At 40.4% G+C, this 20,315-nt stretch overlaps 1 protein-coding gene across 8 annotated transcripts in view; it reads right to left on the bottom strand.

Annotated features, from left to right (window-relative positions):
- Positions 1-20,315, bottom strand: part of LOC108424326 (bromodomain adjacent to zinc finger domain protein 2B) — a 79,588-nt gene that overhangs the window by 20,079 nt on the left and 39,194 nt on the right. For all 8 annotated transcript variants that reach the window (XM_017692268.2, XM_017692263.2, XM_017692267.2 and 5 more), the window contains exons 3-17: positions 18,500-18,601; positions 13,105-13,293; positions 11,642-11,800; positions 10,688-10,998; positions 9,970-10,176; positions 8,675-9,316; positions 5,970-6,531; positions 5,108-5,410; positions 4,966-5,026; positions 4,206-4,314; positions 3,967-4,068; positions 2,941-3,166; positions 2,572-2,664; positions 1,944-2,005; positions 873-938 (exon numbers count right to left, since the gene is read on the bottom strand). In XM_017692268.2, coding sequence (XP_017547757.1) covers positions 873-938; positions 1,944-2,005; positions 2,572-2,664; positions 2,941-3,166; positions 3,967-4,068; positions 4,206-4,314; positions 4,966-5,026; positions 5,108-5,410; positions 5,970-6,531; positions 8,675-9,316; positions 9,970-10,176; positions 10,688-10,998; positions 11,642-11,800; positions 13,105-13,293; positions 18,500-18,599 — 3,192 coding nt within the window. In that variant the 5' untranslated portion in view covers positions 18,600-18,601. The remainder of the gene's footprint in view (positions 1-872; positions 939-1,943; positions 2,006-2,571; positions 2,665-2,940; positions 3,167-3,966; positions 4,069-4,205; positions 4,315-4,965; positions 5,027-5,107; positions 5,411-5,969; positions 6,532-8,674; positions 9,317-9,969; positions 10,177-10,687; positions 10,999-11,641; positions 11,801-13,104; positions 13,294-18,499; positions 18,602-20,315) is intronic.

Below are 20,315 nucleotides of genomic sequence, written 5' to 3'. Positions count from 1 at the left end.
ATAGAACATTATTTTGAAACGGAAATTGTTACATTATAACATATAAGACGGAATTTAACATTAACAGGTTAGCTAGCTAACTAGATCGATAGCGGTGTCCCAAATCACACTTATGTACTTCACACACTACAACGAGTGCACTTCTAACGGTATATGCGGCACTTTTACACACTATTTAGTGTGGTAGTACGTGATTTGGGACGAGGCGTATCTTACCGCGATTAATTTTCTTCACCCAGTGAGCCGACGAGTTTCCTCTTCAGATGCTCCAACATGGAGGATGTGCTCCCGAGCCAGATAAGGTCGGCTTTAGAAATAGTACAACTGACAACTGTTTAGATCCAACGCTATTGAGGATTTTGTTTTTGAGGCAGCCATCAACCAATCGACTACTAAATCAGTCGCCAGCTAATTTGCTCGTCGATTTTAGTCGATTAAGCCCAATAATCGTTTTTATAATTTCAAGTGTGTTATTTACATTTGGAATCCAATGCCATTACTCTCAATATTAAGTCCAAAGAACTTTATTGCCAGTGAAGCAAGCCACCAATAGGCTGAGAAATCAAAACAAACCCATCAGAGAGACAGAAAAAGAAGCCAATGGTGAACAACTGTGGTGGATGACAGAATAATTATTTCCCTGATGAAGAAAAACCCTGCGTAACATTTGGCTAAAACGCCTTCTAGGGGGTTAGCCTATCTTTGTCAGTCAACAACCAAGAGAAGTAAAAACCAGAGTAAATATAGAGTTTACCACAAGATGCAAACCAAAAATGGGGTATAGTTCTGGAACAGCATCTTATAGAAAGGCAACACAAGAGATGAACCTTTACCTGTTAAATAAATTCACTCAGTAAAGGTTTTGTTTTTACCTCGAGTATCTGCTGAGCCCGAATTTCCTTCTCCATACGGATCTGTTGGATTCTTCTGATCTTCTCCTGTTGGAGAGATGGTGAAATAGGGAGATGGAGGAAGATAACAGAAGACAGGGCAAGATAGTGGGAGATGGGAAGAAAGTGTGAAAAAGAGTGAATAAAAAAAAAAGACAGAAAGAAGAACAATGATTGCATTCATTCATTTTCTTAAATCATTTGATTCAGCTAGGGCTGCACTAGCAATAGGAAAACCAGAGAATTCCAGACGGCCCTGTCCCATGCAACTTCCTTCATTATGGGGGATTCTGAGCTGCTCCCAGGCCAACTTTGAGATATTATCCCTCCAGCGAGGCCCATCACAACTTTGGGGTCTCATACCAGTTGGCTTTGCCCGGTAAACCTCCAATGAGAGGCAGCCAGGGAGTATCCCAATCAGATGCCAAAACCACCTCAACTGGCTCTTCTCAAAGTGGAGGAGTACCAGCTCTACTCTGAGCTCCTTCCAGATGACTGAGCTTGTCACCCTATCAAGTAAAGTGTCACCCTGAGAAGAAAACTAATTTCAACCACTTGTATCTGCGATCTCAATCTTTGTCATTACCCAAATCTCATGACCATAGGTAAGGGTGTGAGTGTAGACCAACCAGTAAACAGAGGGCTTTGTACAGCGACGGCATTGTTGCTGCCGCCTGTCCCAACCTGTGGGCGATCTTGCAAACCCATAATTTGTGAACAAGATCCAGAGATACTTAAACACCTCAACCTGGGGTAAGTCTTTTCCCCTTCCCCGGGACCATGTGGGCCCATTCACCCGCAAGTTTCAGGATACTAACTCAGTGCCTTATAGGCAGTGGGAGATGGCAGGAAGGTCCTTGGCAGCATGCACGTCTGCGGTGATAACTGGCACTTGGCACAGGGAATGTAATGATTGCATTCATATGTTCAAAAAAACATTCAGATTCATACTTTCATGAAGCCTTCAGTATATGAACATCTTTTTTTTATTTATGTACTCACACTTATGCATCCCAACATTCTCCACAGTGTGGGGAAAAATTATGTCTGTACCTGCTGCTTCAGAATCTTCAACTGCTCCTTCTGCTTCCGCTTCTCCTCTGCTGCCAGCAGAGCTGAAAATCACAACACAACCTTAACAAATGACTAACAAGCGATCACCTGGAAAGCTTTCTATCCGAGCATTTGTTTACAAGCTGAGCTGTCACAGACACATGCTCAATTTCAAATTGAGGAATTCAATTACCACTTTAAATCACAAGTAAGCTGTTCACACTGGGAAATACAGCAGCATACGACTAGCCATTAGGGGTCAGTGTAGATTAAAATGGTCAAAAACGATCACTGATTGTACAAATGAAAGTACAAATGAGGGTTTTTGTCCTTTAATGTGTCTGATTTTAAAAATGGTGGCTGTTGTATGAAAACTATTCAGGTGTTGTACAGGTAGATGTTCTGCACAGTAATTTGTCATTTAATTTTAGTCCAAAACTGTTTGATTTGAGTCTATAACACCTTACAAAAATAAAGGCTTATGATAAGAGAGAAGTAAACAGGTGCACTGTTAAGAATATAGAGTGTAGTGCAGACTTTCTGCAACTGTATATTGCAAAACTACATACTTAGCAGCCCTTTGTGTCAAAAAGAGGCATCCAAGCTGTGCAGGGCATAACAGTTTTACCTTGCTGTCTCTTGGCCTCTTTAGCAGCTCGTGCAAGTGCCTGCTTCTCCAGCTTTCGCATCAGCTTTATCTGAGCAGCCTGCCGTGCAATCTCTGACCCAGAGGAAACAGGAAGAGGAGGGTAATTATTCATTTGCTCAGTGCCTAGCATAATGCCTAGAAAGGCTGACGAGTGGAAAATACAACATGTATGCTGCTTTTGCCCAGTGAGCCAAACTATTCTGTTGAAATTGTCGCCAAAGGCCGTCATATAGCCTTGTTCTCTAAAATTTAAAATCCAATGGCGAGGAAAGATCAGGGCGTCATTTGGACATCATCATGGAGACAGTAAATGAAGTAGAGACTAACTGATCAAAGGCACAGACTCACCCTGGGCCTCCAGCCTGCGAAGTACTTTAGCATCTGCAGCACTGACAGCTTCGGCCTCCCCCGAGTTAGGTGTCTTTGTTTTCCTGTGGCGGGAACGAAGGGGGTTACCACCAGAGGTATCAGCCGGATGCTGGTGCTCCAAGTTTTTAGGACGGCCTCTCCGACCCTCCATCGCCAGGATACGAGGAATGACTTCATCGTCTTTCAGCAGGTACCACTGTAAGCCCTGGAGATAAACAGCACAGACCAGCCAATCATTGCCTAAGAAACAAAAATCAGTATTCTCACAAACAAGCACCGTCAGCACATTACCAGTACTTATAGAAGGATTCTGGTTACATCTAAGTATAGCTGAGACCTCAAAGTTATTAAATAAAACACAGAACAAACCAAAATTATCTTTAGATTTTTTTAAAGCTCCCCACCCCCAGCCTTCTGTCAAGAATGAGGAGCCACCTGGCATGCTTTTCCAACACAAGCCTGAAGGTTCCACATATGCTGAGCAATTGTTGTGATGGAAACTGCTTGTTGGGAGGGCATTTCAAATTTTTTTTATTATTTACTTAAATGCTATTGTTTTATCGGCATCAACTCCAATACATAAGCTTTCAGATCAACTTGTCTTTGAGATTATGAGAAAACACACATTATATCAGGTATGCCCAAATGTTTTGTTGGTACTGCAGTAGAAAAATAAATCATTAAAATGATTAATTAAAAATTAAAAACTATAAAAATATGGAGGTGCTTTTGGCTTTTTCAGTTAAGCGGTTCTCTCAGTGTTTCCTGTTCTGTGTTGCTATTTCAGAAGTTTTCTCCAACTGTTAAATTGTTGCACAACTTGCTTTCAACCGTCACACACACAAGATTACAAAACAGCATTTTCAATGCAGCCAGATCAGAACACGTCTGTCAGTGAAGGCTTACAATGTCTGAGACCAGGACTGAATTGGCTATACAGTGACAGAAGTGCCTCTTAAAATAAGAAAAACAGATTAGAAAAGAATAGGAAGTATAAGTAGTCACCTCTGGTCCTTCTCTAGCTTCATAGAAGTCCCCTACCCTTATTTTAGCACTGAAGCTAAAATGGTCACGCGTGATCTCACTTATTCCATTTCTCACTAGATACTGCGAAAGAAAAAAATAAAAAGAAGTCTTAATTCAATGCAGCTTATAAGACCTGTTTCAACATGCTTGTTTTATGTCAAACACATTCAGGAAAGTGCAATTAATCAGCATCACCAGGAAGCAAGATTGATCCTTACCTTCATGACATCCGGGTACTGTTTGAGTTTTTTGCCACAGGGGGCGTAGTATGCGACCTCTCCCTGCACCCGCCCGCAGATAGTCATGATGCGAGTCTCTCTCTGCCACCTGGAGATAAAACATATCACAAATCAAACGTATTTGTCTCAACCCCCTAAAACATATGGCAATAAAGCTACTTGGAGCGACTCTTCCACCTTAATGGAACATCTTCCTGTGTCAAACTGCACCCCGGCCCAGACACCTGGTCAGTTTTTCAAATGAGGCTCTGCAAGTTCGGCCAGCTGTGACACAAAGCGGGATACTCCAGGGACCTGGAGTCACTGTGTCTCTGTGCCAGCAGACCCAATCAGTTAGGATGGGACCATGGATGGATGGATGGCTCGATGAATGAAGGGCAGAGGCCAAAAGGCCGTTCTCTTCTGTCCTCCTCTGGACAGGTGCCATGGCTTTAGTCAAGCAAGTCTGAGCGAGAATTCAGTAGAGCATGGACTGAGACTACACAACTATCAGTCCTCTCAGCTTTTCTTTCCCAATTTTACTCTGTTCTCTTTAGCTTGGATTTCAACCCGAGGTACCCTCTTTTTTTCTATCACTTGTTCAGTTTCCACTATTTGTCTTCTTTCAGTGCAGACAATGATTAGCCCACAAATCACTGAAACAGAGCTTAGTTTACTCAGATTTCTTATATTGAGCAGACAGACCTTTAACTCAGGTTTAACCATATTTCAGCTCTTTTACATAAAGTGGATCTCTTACCCATACTCAAGAGGCCTGCGCAGTGCCCTTTCATCCGTAACTCTCCTTCTCTTTCTTGAGCCTGAAAGCAAACAATCATCAGTAAATGAAAACATGCAAACATTTACTTGCAGAAACCAAACTATTCAGTGTGCATTAGTACCCAGAGGAGTGGGAAGACTATATGATGAAGAAGGAGTGCTGGGATAGACCGGAGTGCCAGAGCTGGTCACAGCAGTGGACACAGACATTGATGGAAGATTATGGATATGCAGATTGAGGGAGGAGGAGCTGGTGACCATCTTGGAAGTGCTGTCTGTTAAGGAGGTTGAGCCTTTAGTGAGTCTGACTGGCGTTCTCTCATTCTCTGTATCAGTCTCCATTTCTTCAGCTTTGTCCTCCTCCTCTTCTTTTTCGTCATCGTCATCATCATCATCAGAGTCACTGACCAGATTACTGCCAGAGTCTGCAGAAGAGGATGCAGAGTGAGAGACTTTCTCCAAGTACATCACTATCCAATTAATCATGTCAGACACATCGGTCACAATTTAAAACAATGATATTAATCTAACTTTAATCAATACAGGCTATACTTGCAAATTTCTATAAAGATAGTCAGAGAGCACATAACATAGAATTTTAGTTGATTAGTCATGACATAATTGGTGTTTGAAGTTTGTTTCTTTAGTTTTGCACGGGAGCTACAACTGGACAAACTAGCTAAAAAGTAATCTAAATTATACTCCACCAATTAAAACTGTCCAAGCTGCATGCCAAGAACATCTCAAATGACTCAAATCGTATTGAGCTGTTCAGTTAAAAGAGTTGCTTACCTGAATTCTGAGACTATATGACAAAATGGTCTCTATAATAATGGACATAAGTAGGTTTAAATTTCAAGCGTCTCTCATTACTTGTTAACTACAATAGCCTCGTAGCTCCAGAAGCCAATAACATGTCTTGACTGCTCAGCTCCATTTGCAGTAAAAAAATTAGACCAGAACCATTTCTTTAAGTGAGCTTGCCTGTTAGACTGTCATCTGAATCTTTGTCAATTTCGTCCTCTGCCTCATCCTCATCCAACGCAGAGTCATCAGAGTCTTTGCTACTGGTAATATCTGACTCCGTCTCTCTGGCTAATTCCACCAGAGATTGCAGAAGTTGGCTGTTTGTCCCTGCCCTGTGCACAGGCCTGGAGGCCTTTCTTTGAGCTGCTCTTGAGCTCAGCCTGGGTGAAGTGGAGGTTTGATTTGGGGTTACAAGTCCAGGCAAATGCTCCTTGGTTCCAGTGGTCAGGTTGATGGGAGTGTTAAAACAGGGACTGGCAGCTGCTAGTGAAGCCTTATCAGGCATTCCGGAGCTGTGGGAGCGAGGTTTGGTGATGAGATCTAGAGGGGCATCCTGCACAGCACCCTGGATGACCCCATTAGGATGGGAGTTCTCCAACAGAGTGGAGGACAGAAACAGGTTGGAGTGCTGGTGTTTGCTGTGAGGAGATCGAAGCTTACGGCAGTCACGAAGAGTGCTTTTTTTCAAGGGGTTACTTGCTTTCTGGTGTTCCCTCAGCTGTGGGGGTCTGAAAGGTTCCTGAAAAAGCAAGAGAGACACAAATAAATTACATTTAATAAAAGAGCAATTGCTTTATAATTGTCAGCCAATTTTTATTTATTGCATGTAAATTAGACCTGCAGTTCAATAATGAGCATTTTTTTATACTAAGGTTGTGAGCTTACAAACTACTGTTTTCATAACATTAACATGATAAAAGATTACAAACATGCATTCAAATACATAGAAAACAGTTAACATATTTGGCATTTAACAATTTTCATTTTAAACTGTTTATTGTCCTATTTAAAAGCGTATGGTACCACATCCATCATAGCATAATTAGTCCAAAATTCTAAAATGGGTCAATTGTAATTACAATGGTTAGAATGGGCAGAGCCTTCACCCTGCTCTGATACACGCATCCAAAGCACCACACGGTTAATTGGTTGTCTGCTTGATGGCAGTGGCAGTGTTTGCAGCAAGCCAACAGTGCTGTTGCTGTCAGTCACGTACAGTGGGCAGGCCAGTGGAAAACTAGAGTGACTGACTATGGCTCAGACCCCAACCCAAATAAATAAATAAATAAATAAATAAATTCCACAAACATCGTGACCTTTTCAGTGCTGCCTGCCACAAAAATGACTCAAGAATAAATTACATGAAATGAAAAGTAAAATGAACAAAATGTGGTGTTATACTGAACTATAAATAAGGGTGGATGGATTCTGGGCATGAATAATATGCAGTCATCTTATACTGTACTTAGGTGTGCATGCATCATGATAACAATGTATGCTGATTTACATATTCTGACCTCCTACACTCTACACAAACACCCTGAATGTGAGGTAAGGGAGGGCACATTTTAGTTGGTGTTGAATAATTTTAAAATACTAAACATACAAACATTTAATTAAAATGAATACTTTATAATAATGATTATTTTATTACTAATACTTTGTTTCAAGCACCTACTGCTTGTGAACAATTCAGCCAAAATAAGTGAAATAAAAATGTTACTGCTTATAGGCAGGAACAGACTGAGGAGGTAACTATAAAATGTGCTAGAGAAATCTGGAAAATTTATGCCAATACAATTATTTCTATACAAGTCTCTGTTGCTTGGACTGCATTAGCTTTCCAACCAAATAAACTGAAAATGTATGCCTAAAATATGATTAGTAAAGAGAGGCTGTGCAAAATACTGGCGCTATATATATATATATATATATATATATATATATATATATATACACACACACATACACACACATACACACACATACACATATACACACACACACACACACACACATACATACATACACAAACAATAGATTTCACATATATAAAATAGATTTCTTATAAAAAAAAAAACATGTTCATATTAAAAAAACTAAAACAACAAAAAACTATGTATAATAATAATAATAATAATAATAATAATAATTTGTTCAATATTTATATGTATTACTGTTATGCCCAGGAAAATATTATAGAAGCATCTCTAAACCTCAACACATATTAAGGATGTGAAGACCTATAAATATGCATGATTATGCAAATTGAAAATGTTTCTCTGCCTGCAAACCCTGGCCTACTACCCCATGCACTGTGCTTTAACCTTTGGTGAATGGGGAATACATCTCTATGTCTGAACATCTAAGCAGATGAGATGGAGCACAGCAGAAACAAAAATAATCAGAAAGTAAACTAGTGAAATTTTCAATGAATTACTCAGTAATTGTTAATCTATCTAAACATGCACATGTGAAGCTGTTTTAGTCTGTTTGCTAATAATTGCTCATGATAGCTAAGCTAGTGGTCCCAAACTCAAAAACAGGTTTGCTCCCACAAATTTGCATCTTTATTCTCTGAACAAGTGTCAGTGAAACATCAATGAGCTGGTGTCTGAAGCTGTTTTAGCTGGTTCATTAATGCTAACTTCTAATGCTAATACAGACAGTCTAGCAGTAGCTTTAGCAGAGATCTTTAAAACTAATCTTGATGTGTGGAGGGTGTATTTTAGCCTGGTTAATGCTCACTGCTTCAAAAGGATAGAATACATGTGTGAATTCTGTCACTTATTGCAACTGTGTAACTAAAAACATTTACTTTCAAGAAGAGAGAAAAAAAAGTTTTTATCTAAACAGTGTAAAGAAGTGAAGGAGGCAGGCACCTGTTTTAGATGAGCAAAGTCACTGGTGTGCTGGAGGGGCTTTTCTGGGGAACTCCTGCTTGCCACCCTCAGGCTTTCAGGTAGGAGGGAGGGGGTTCTTGGAGAGGAAGGCCTGGGAGATGGGGCCAGGTTTTTTGGTCTGGGAGATGGTGAGAGAGTGTCAGGTTTGGGTGAGGAGGAGAGGGAGGGAGGCTTAGGAGAGATGGAGGGCAGTGGTTTTGGAGCTGGAGAGACAGAGCAAAGTTTTGGAGATAGGCAAAGAGAGAGAGGTTTGGGGAAAGAAGAAATGGACAGGTTCTTTGGAGAAGAGGAGAGAGAGGGAGTTTTGGGGGACAAGGCGAGACACAGGGGTTTAGAAGAAGTCGGTGGTCTGGAGGAGGTGCCTTGATCTTGGGTGATGAGGGGGAGGGGCTTGGAGCTGGCTGCTAGTCCTGTAGCCTGGATGACGCTGGTGTGTTTGCTGGCCTCCACTCTGGGCCTGGAGTTCTGGAAGAGCAGGGGACTCGCCTGAGAGAGTGTGAGAGGCTGAGAGGATGTCTGCCTGGAGAAGAAGGAGGACAGCAGGCTGCTATGAGGGTCCAAAGAGCAAACGTCTGCTCTGGCAGCAATGTCATCCTTCACTCGGCTTGTCTGTGTAGAGTACTGAGAGGTGGCACACAGAGGGAAACAGTCACATTTGTTCAGTTATTACTGATTGGGCTGTCAATCTCAGATGTCAACTATTTGGTTCAATTATGTTTATCCAGAAACAAATTAGAGAAGTCAATTCTTTTCCGATTTAAAATTGAAGTATCAAACCTTTTTCTTGAGTATGGTTTAGGCTACTTGTTCTACCACAGACTTTATTCAATATTATTAAAATCAAATATAAATTACTATAACATCCCAAAATGGATGCAGCTGAATTGCCACCTTCGTGATGCAACAGTTCTTATATACAGCTGTCTGTCTGTCTCACACATGCACATGCACACACCCACTACAGATTCTCAATGAACCAACCCCAAACTGACCTCTCTGTGAAATAGACAGGTCTGACTCATCTAACACACACACACACACTCTCTCTCTCTCTCTCTCTCTCTCTCTCTCTGTGGGCTATTCTCCACAGGAACCTGCTCTGACATTTCACGACTCGAGACCTTTAGAAAAAATTTTCAAGACATCAAAACAAAAAGACAATAAAATGCATTCATCCAATGTTTCCAGTCTTATTATAAAAGAAGAGCACCACTCCACCCTTAGGCATTACTGCTAACTTGGATGATTATAATTCAAGGAAGTCTCTAAAGCACCTTAACTTTCTTCTTCACTCTTTGTTCGTGGTCAGAGTCCGAGTCTTCACTGGCGATGCTCAGAGCACCATCCTCATCACCCTCATCATCCTCGTCATCTAGATCAGCCGAGTCCAAGCTGCTGAGCGAGTCGCTGGAACTGTCAGAGCTGCATCCTGAACGGCTATCACTGTTACTGGAAATCTCTACCATTGTCTTACAGAGTTTCTGTCATGGAAGGAAGTGTCAATCAGTATCCACCCATGTATGTACACACACACACAGACAGACACACACACACACACACACACACACACACACACACACACACACACACCCCTCATTGCTTGTTAGACAGATATACACCTCATCCATCAATCTCAATAGTGCTTCCAGGAACCCTATCAGAGTTATCCTCCATAAATAGAATAAGTGACATTTTAATGACAACCAGTACCTGGAGATCCTCTGCAGTGCACCACCTACATACCCACCAATATAATATTGTGTAATGAATGTTTTATATAAAAATAACAGATTACAGCTGATATTTATAGGGTATCACACAGCTGATAAAAGGTGATGTGCTTCAAGGGCCCATGTCAAAAAATGTCCCTCTTTTTTAACAAAACAGTTTAAATGTCTAACACTGTGAAAGTTTAAAATGTACCACTCACGCGCTACTCCACACACCACACATACAGGAAGAGCACTCCTATTGCATTTTTACTGCATTTACCTTCTCTTTTTTGTTGCTGGATTTCTCTTGGACTTGACCTGTCTTGATCTTGTGGTTCCTATTGCTGTGCTGGGGTTTGCTGTCTGATTTGTGGGTTTTGAGGTGGTGGTGACTGAGTTTGGGGGCAATTTTGTTGTGATTTTGTGGGGTCAGGGTAGGTTTAAGGATCTGGCTGTGGGTTTGTGGGTTCAAGCGTGGTTTAGGGGTCTTGCTCTGCTCGGATGTCATGAGAGCTGGTGAGGGTGAAGAAGAGGCAGAACTTGCTCTAGAGGAAGTGGACTTGCCATTGCCATTCACTGTGCCATTCAACCCTACATTGTGGACAAATACAGACACAAACATAGATGAACACAGACAGGTTCAAAAATCTTTGTGACACTGCCATTTAGTCAAAATATGTAAAATATGTAGTTTCTCTCCTTTCACACAGCTGGAAGCCATGTAAAGTTACAGTCAAAGCATCTTAGCTTTGAGCCTATCATGTTCTTTCCTCCAGAGGATAGATAAAGCTTAAAGCTTCAGACGCATAAAAAAGCTAAGTGTTTTGCCAGAGGACAACAGCAATCACTAGCTAACTGCAAGCACCTGCGTTCAAACCCGAGAGACCCCAAGAAGAATAATTTTTGCCTCTGTAGGCAATTAAATTAATTTCACAACATGTATGGGCCATGCACCGCCTCCCTCTGGCTCAAACACTGAAAGGGCTCTCTGAGCATGCTTGCTGCTAAGTGCACTTGAGATTTCCTCTTCCAAAGCATGCATAAGTATCACAGCAACAGTAGCTAGCATTGTCCTACCACCACAATACACTTAACACACTTAACCTTTACTCTACATTCACAGTACTCTAGCAAAAGCAAATGAATCAGAAAAAAATATGGCATCATTAAACATTAACAAATAAAAAGATTTGATCATAAAAATTCTCAAGACAGTAAACATGAGCAGAGGTACCTTTAGCAGAGGCCTGTGTGCTCTTGCTGGGGGTGTGAGGCTGCCCAGGGGTGGGGTCTGTGCTGAAAGTTGGAGGAGTGAATAAGGGGGGCAGGCCTAAAAGAGGGGGAAAGAGTGCAGCTGCTCCATGAACCTGTGCATCTGATGCCCGCCACCAATCTGAAAGGAAGAGAGAAAACAAAACAAATCCTTCACTTCTTCTTCTTCTTCTTCTTTCGGCTGCTCCCTTTAGGGGTCGCCACAGCGGATCATCTGCCTCCATCTTGCCCTATCCACTGCCTCCTCAACTTTTACACCTACCATCTCCATGTCCACCTTCACTACATCCATAAACCTTCTCTGAGGTCTACCTCTTCTTCTTCTACCCGGCAGTTCCATCTCCAACATTCTTTGACCAATAAAACAAATCCTTCACTAAAGAGTATAAATTACTGTCTTATCCAAGTCTTACTCAACAGATACTGAATATAGGAGAGCCTATAACATTACAGCTTAGGAATCATATCTGACTGGATTATGATAGTTAACAGCATTCTCAGCTCATTTGATGAACATTCAGAGGTGTTCTCAATACTAACAAACTGCAATACCAAAAAGACAACCCAAACTCTAATTAAATGGTTTAATTTTTTCCCTTAAAATTGCCATATGAGGAAACGAACTATACCATAAATCTGTTAAAAATCTATATGTAGGCAATTGTTCCACTCAGAAAAGTGATTTGTCAAATATTTTATGAGGCAGAGTAATTCTATTAAGATGATTACAGGGACCAGGTTTTACACAAACAGACATAAGCGCTCAAGCACAAAGCTGTGTATAACCATCATTGCAGTGTTCGGTGCAAGCCAGGACTGAAAACATGTTAAGAACAGTAAATCTGAAACATAACAAACTGTTCATTTCAGAGCAGCCAGTGCCTTGATGTTCTCCAGTTGCATCCCCTTTGTGACAAATGGTAAACCCAGGCCAAGCCACAACAGCAGCATAAACAAAACAATGAGTGGAAAACAAAAGTAAATTAAAAGTGCTTAAAAGAGCAAGACAGTCCAAGAACAAAACTTTAAAAATGCGAATAAAAAAGTTAATATAAAGACATAACAAACCAACAGAATGTGGTTCATCATGTGCCACCTCAACAAAGCTCAAAAGAGAATCAGGAGAGAGCGATAGCTTTTGAAGATGAAGAGTTGTATTCATGACCAAACACTAGACCTTCTGTTTTTTTGCATAATGCACCAATGGAACTGGTTTAATTGAACCAACCAACCAACCAACCAACCAACCAACCATAAATAAATAAAACTCCTACTTCTACACTAAATATGAAGAAGAAGATCAAGAAGAACAAAAATAAGAACCACAAGAATAACAAGAACAAGTAACGGCTGCAGAGGACCACCTTTCAGCAGCAACATTTCAGGTAAGGTGCTTAAAGTGGATCATCTATAACACCTGAATACCTGGGAAGGTTCCAAGCTGGGGATGTGAGGTGAGAGCCGCTGGAAGCCCCAGTGTCCCCAAGCCTCCGAAATGAGAGCGTCCAGATAGAGTAGAGTAAATGCTAAAGACAGGATGGGACACCATAGGGAAGGCACTGGACACTACTGACATTCCAATCCCTGAATCACCTGCCACCTGGAACAAATGCCCTGCAAGGAAAGGACAAGAGAGAGAAAAGGAACTTGGTACATTAAATAATATACATTCATTTACAAAATTTCTAAATACTGTCACAAAGAAAAAATCTTTAAAATAATCTTTGGATCTGAAATCTGCTTTATCAATACAGTTATCAGTATAAACTGTAAAGATGATTAGTTGACATTTAACAGGCATGAACAAATCTGAGGCACAGAATCCCTGTGGTGTATTTTTTTTGTGTCACTGAGTGAACGTTAACCACAGAGGGAATAAAAACTATTTATAAATTATAACAACAGCAACAACATTTTCATTTGAGTGGAAACCTGTTTCTATACATATAATGTGAACTGATGTATGCCTGCTATATGTGATTAATAATAGTCAGGCAGAGAAAAATGGCCTAGAACAAACAACAGAAAGAAAACCCATCAAGAGCCACTCAGGAATAGTCGCTCCGCCAACATCATGATGCAAACACTGCTCTCTGCACGCACACTCTTCAATGAGACTCAAATATTAAGTAAAATCAAATGAAAGAAGAAAAAAGAAAAACACTTCAGTTGTCCCTTTAAAACTGTCTGTATCCATACACAAATATTATGACAGTTCTGCAGTTCTGAGAGTGAGTGTTTGCATGCTGTGTGAAACGACAGTTGACATTCTCAGTCATGCGCGCACACACACACACACACACACACACACACACACACACACAGATCTGTGCAAGACAGAGGACGGAGAGGAGAACATGGTGCATGAAAATTCAATTAGCAGCACACACATACAAGAAAGACAGAACGCGAGCGTGTCTGGCTTGTATTTGAGAAAGCTTCAAATACAACCAGTCCACATGCCAAGCAGTGTCTGTGTATGTGAGAGGAATATTACCAAACACATCTGGCTTTTCAAATAGTAATGACAGAGCAAAGTAATAACAGTAAGGCTGTTAAATCTTTCGTGAAGCAATAAAATGGCTGACTAAAGCAGCACAGTTTTAATTCTAAAAATGTCACTGAAACTGTAATGATCGATTAGCAGTCAGACAGTGTGTAGCTCTCCTACCGAAATGACTTAAGAATAGGACTTCATTATGAGGATGAAAGAGGAGAATTCTTTTAACCAGAGACAGTGGTGAGGGGTGTCATGATGGAGAAAGTCCCTCATGGAGATGGAGAAAGTGCTTTCAGCTCCAGTCTAATAAGGCACTGCAAAGAACACACTGCCTACAGATCCCACTACCTCTAATCACTAATGAGAACTACTGGACACATCACATCCACACCCTTCTGCACCTTTATCTACAGAAAAAAAAAAAAACTTTACTTAATCATTGTATTGTTAGATCAGCATACAATTCTGAGAGCACAACTTTATTGCTTTATTTACTTTGGCATAAGCTGGGAAAAACCATAGTTGACAGTGCCCATCTTACTACTTCTCTCTTGTTATCCATATGTTAGGACATTTTCAAAAATAAAGTGGTGAGTGGTGCAACCGTCTAAGCGTTGGCCCCATTGTCAGGAGATTGCGAGTTCAATCCCTGGTGATGCTACAGCCATCCTTAGCCGGGAGCCCAAGAGAGCACAATTGGCCTCGCACTCTCTGGGTGGGTAGGATGGCCCCCCTTTTCCACCCCTTTTTCATAATTACATTTTTTAATTTCTTTTTACAGTGTAAGAAACAACATCAAGCATGACTGATACATGTATAATAAGGTTGGAATCGATGTCAATACTGATTCTGTGCATCTGATCAGTGCCTCACTATTAAATACATAAACATACAGATAGATAACAGGCAATACTTTTTTTGTCAAATCCGTAGTTTCATTTGCCATCACATGCTGTTATGGTATCTTTTAGAAAATAATTTATTCTTAAAATCTTGAAGGACTTGCACAGAATAGAAGACAGAAACAAAAGCCTGAATACTGCTGAGAGGAAATAGGAAAAGGAAAAGGGGAAAAAAAAAAAAAAACTCTTCAGAAGAAACAAAGAAGGGCCTCCCTGCGCTCTGCTGCCTTCTTGCCCATCTACGTACACCCCAGGAAAATCTCCTCTTTCAATCTCATTCTAATGAGTTGCATATTTATCAAGAAACTCTCTGAGGGCCTGGGTGTCTATAGTGGAGGAGAGACGGTGAGGGGAAAACGGCAGAAAGGCCAGCATCCATCTCCTCCTCTCCACATTCTCTCCAGCACACCACAATGACATCTGCAAATACCTTTTTAATATTAATGGCATCATTATCCCCTGCCTCAGAATAATTAAAGTCGACTGGCGCAGGATGGAGGGGGGGGAGTTCCACATACACGACTCCGCTTAGCGTATCTATGCTCAACCACTGCTTCCCTTAGAACAGCACAAATGATTTGTACCCATCAACTAGAATCCATCAACATGTCTTTGTCGTTTCATTGTGTGGGTGACCTCAAGAGGCAAGAATAGGCTCTAATTTTACTTATTTTACTTTATTTTACTTTACTTATCTCCTACCTCTGTCAGTTTGTGAATAACATGCACAAAATCACGAGGATGACGTTCAGCAGGAAAAAAAAGATCTGTGCAGATATGACCAGCATGAATCTAAAGCAGGTTCAGTGTCCCTTTGCTAATTGCTGACTCTATATGCTACTGATTGTCAGGAGATTTTCTGCAAGGCAATCTAGGAAGAACTCGAAAGCAAAATCAGCAATTCCATGCATTAATAACAAAGATAGAGAACACATGCCAAGCACTATCTTCAGGAGCTGTAATATCCTGCTATGATGCCATGCTACAGGGAAAAAGACCTGCCATATGAATGAACAACAATGTGTTTTATTCCACACACTCTGACTTGAGGCGTCACTGAGCGGTCTGCTTCTAATCGGCACTCTCCTAAAAACAGCTTATCTGGGCAAAACAAAAACTCCTCGCCTGGACACATCTAGATAGGGTGTGCGCGGGTGTCTGCATGCACCTGCATACGCATGTCCATGCATAGAAATGCACAATGCAGCAGAGAGACAGCTTTAATTGCAGTAGAATAAGATTTTGATTCTTCCTTGTTTTATTCTTATCCAGAAAAAGAGTCACAAATCATAGGGAATTTGCATGTTGTTATCTAGCCTGGGCCATCTAACAGCACATGCTTCCCCACTGCACAACAGATTTAACCACAATTATTACAGAGAACAGATCACTCTCTCACTCTCTCACTCTCTCACTCTCTCACTCTCTCACTCTCTCACTCTCTCACTCTCATCCAGTGTCTTAATGATGGTACCAATCCCGGTCAGGTAAATCTCTTCCTCTGATTATATGCCTTATATACAAGCACAAGACAACACTGACATTGCTGCATTCCGGGATGACAGCTATAGGGTGGCTGTATGTGAGTGGTTCAACAGACATGATGGAACAGTGAGACAGTCTGACTACACAGCAAAATCACAAGACCTCAAATTCTGAATTGGAACAGCAGGTGAAATGCTGAAAAAGGCACATAAAAACTCTGAAATGTGCAACCAGTTTGTAGAAGAGTGGGATAAAATGGACAGGAACTCTCAAGAGAACGTGTGAATGTTTTTCTAGCACTTAATTTTTTCCTGTTGAGGTCCACTTATAACACTTGCAATGATTTATGTACCAAAAACAAAATAGCCAGTTTCTGAAACTGTAACTGATCTTTGTGAGTGAGCTCTGTTCTGATTGCCTGCCCTGTATTGTGCCTCGTTCAAAAAGCACCCAGAGCTAAAAAGTTTCTTTAGGACTTCAGCATGAATGTGGGTCAGAATAGGTGGCTATACAGTGCCGTGAAAAAGTATTTGCCCCTTTCTTCTATTTTTGCTAATTTGTCGCATTTGTTTGTTTCAGATCATCCAACCAATTTAATAAGATAAAGACAACACAAGTAAACACAAAATGCAACTTTTAAATGATCTTTCCATCTACTGAAGATAAAGATTTATTCAAACCCTATTTTACCATGTGAAAAATAAATTGCCCCCCAAAACCATAACAGATTATTCCACCCTTAGCAGTAACAGCTACAACCAAATGTTTGTGATAACTTGTGATAACTTGTGATAAGTCTTTTACATCACTGTGGAGGATTTTTGGCCAACTGTTCTTTGCAGAATTGTTTTAATTCAGCTAAATTGGACTGTTTTCGAGCATAAACTGCCCGTTGAAGGTCTTGCCATGGCATCTCAAAGTCAGGACTTTGACTTGCCACTCCAAAACCTTAATTTTCTTTAATTTGAGCTAATCAAAGGCAGACTTGCTTGGGTGCTTCGGATCACTGTCCTGCTACATAACCCGCTTGAGTTTAGTCATGAACTGATGGGTGGGTCTTCTGACAGATAACAGAATTGAGTGGGACCTGCAGTTCTCTGAATGTTCATCTGGGTTCTTTGTAACCTTCTGGATGAGTCATTGATGTGCTCATGGTGAAATTTGGGGGGGGGGGGGGGGGGGGGTTCTCCTGATATCATAAGAACAATTCATTTAAACCAGGCTCTTTTTGCAGCTTATATTACATTTATGAACTACACAGACTGGGTAGTAAATGGTACGATTTGAAACTTAAACAATGTTGACATATTAGTTCAAACTCCTTTACTTGAAGAAAGTGAAGGAAATTCGTTTTTCCATGATATTGGACTTTATAAAAGCTGGCTTTCGAAAAGTAAAATGTCACATATTTCTGCCTAACCTTTAAACCATCTTATGTTTCTACTGAAGAATGTTTAAAATGTAGTTCTTAAATAAGATCGCTTCTCAAACCACCACACATACAGACACATAAAAAGGAGGGGAAAAAAAACAGATTTTTCAAAACCTGGCTCTGCTGAAAGCTGACAATCTTTAAGCAAATTACAGTTGTATTATAAAATGATTCTTTATGCATCATAATTTTTAATGCCTATACAGATAACCTGTATTTGTCCAGCTTTACATGTATAGTTAGCTAAGATGAATATGAATGTAGCCTACACACATGGCACTGGTTACATCTATAACAATTTGATTGCCTATGTTACATCAGAAAAAAACAATAGTGTACTGAAAACAAAGTACCTTTAAATCTTTATTTGGGGATTAAAAAGTTTCTTTAGAACACATTTGTAATTCAAAAACAAAAACAACACTGTGTCACAGGATCACGCAATTTGTTTGTGTAAGTGCATGTTAATCTATGACAGTGACTGCATGTGTGTTCTCATACCGCTCTTGCTCATTTGGTTCGGTGATGATGCAGAATGGGGGGCAGTAGATCTAATGGAAGGCTGGGGGTGTGTGGGGGACAATCTCTCTCTAGACTCCATACCTGAAAAATAACACACAAAGAGCAGTTAAGTACAGACCCAGACAGACAAACACTGTTACATTTCTGATGGACTCACAATAGAAAAATCACAGTTATGGACTCTCTGGCTTGATATAAGTAACGTCTTGTGGCTGACAAAAATATTGTTTTTATATTAAAACCTCCTTAACAAACTTTAGTCACCTGGACTGAAACAGACTGCTTAAACCCTGAGACTCACTATTCCATGCATGTTCATGCGTCTCAGCACATGTGTGTGGGCTGGAATTGGTATGCAAAAGCATAATTCCTACTTCAGGAGAAAAATACCAGTTGAAAGTTGTCAGCCTGGAGCTGCACATATGATGCTTCCACAACAGCACGATCTTTATTAAACACAATTAATAAATGCAGCAAATATGTTTGACAATTAAGATCATTTCTTCTAATCACAGTGTAGGCCTGCAATAACAGCTGGTGCACTCTTCCTTTAAGAATTCGTCATTGGATGACAGTACAGGTTGCCAGAGCCAGTCCAAGGCAAGGTGAGGTCTGTTTACATTTTGTACAAAGAACACTGTCAGCATACAATAAGGAAGTTTTAGATCTGTTGGTGGACTTTACACTTACACTGAGACGATAATGGAATTCCCTCACTTGAACTTGTCCTTAAAACCACTTTATTATAGGTTGAACACAAAAACACTGCCATTGCATGTATGCCGATGAACTTCCAATGAAATGTTCTCTACAGTCATTCAGTAACAGACTAGTAAAACAGATCAATACATCACAAAATTCAGGAGATAGTGTTCCTTACATGGACTGAGAAATGTAAGTGTGAAGTAAACAGCCTAAAATTGCATATAACATATAAGAACCTTATTTTGTTTGATTAATCTGAGGGGCTAATAACTACAATATTTTCAGAGTTATATGACCAAAATTTGGTGATGACTAATATACAATGAGATGCTACTGTAAGTTTATTGTAAGCTCAAGTTATATTTACTACTCATTATTTTCCCCAAAGTTAAAACATAAAAGCCATGACCAAGACTAGCTTTGCCTCAATATACCCCAGTACCTATCGAAAGCAGTCACCATCCACCACGTCGTTCTCTATTATTTTTTAGACCCATGTGTAATTTCCACACACTGCCGTGCATCACACTTTCAGTTTTGTTTATACCACTTTCATTATGGTACCTAGTTGTAGTTGTAGTACTGTCTAGAAAATTAGTGGGCAACTCCACAGTTTCTTGCTGTGCACTTTATTATTTAGTAGGCCTATATAGTGTAACTAATTGGTTATTGTTGTTAAACAACTTAAATGTGAAACTCACCTATTCACATAACTGTTGTTTATTGAAAATTAAGAAAATCTAAATTACTGTTTTTAACCAACAGTGTTGCTCCAACAATTCTGGGTAAACAGCTAATTGGTTAATCCTTTACACACCTTATGTGCAAGCTGCAATCCCCTTTAATGTGGGGGATTCATAGATAAAAAAAAAATCTGGGTTTCATAGACAGGTGAATGTTAGCGCATGATCATACATATACATTCTGGGCAAGTCTCCCACTGCTGACTGGAGCAGCGCAGCAGAAACACAGCCTGACACTAAAGATGCCCACTGCATAGCAACTACTGACCCTCGCTCGATCGCTCCCATCTCTCTTGCTCTTTCATTCCTTTTTCCACCCACACCATAGACAAGTGACCCTGAGGACT

This window comes from Pygocentrus nattereri, chromosome 6 (assembly GCF_015220715.1).
Source record: "Pygocentrus nattereri isolate fPygNat1 chromosome 6, fPygNat1.pri, whole genome shotgun sequence".
NCBI lineage: Eukaryota > Metazoa > Chordata > Actinopteri > Characiformes > Serrasalmidae > Pygocentrus > Pygocentrus nattereri.
The sequence above is the reverse complement of the archived record's forward strand: the minus strand, read 5'-3'. Positions and strand labels throughout refer to the sequence as shown.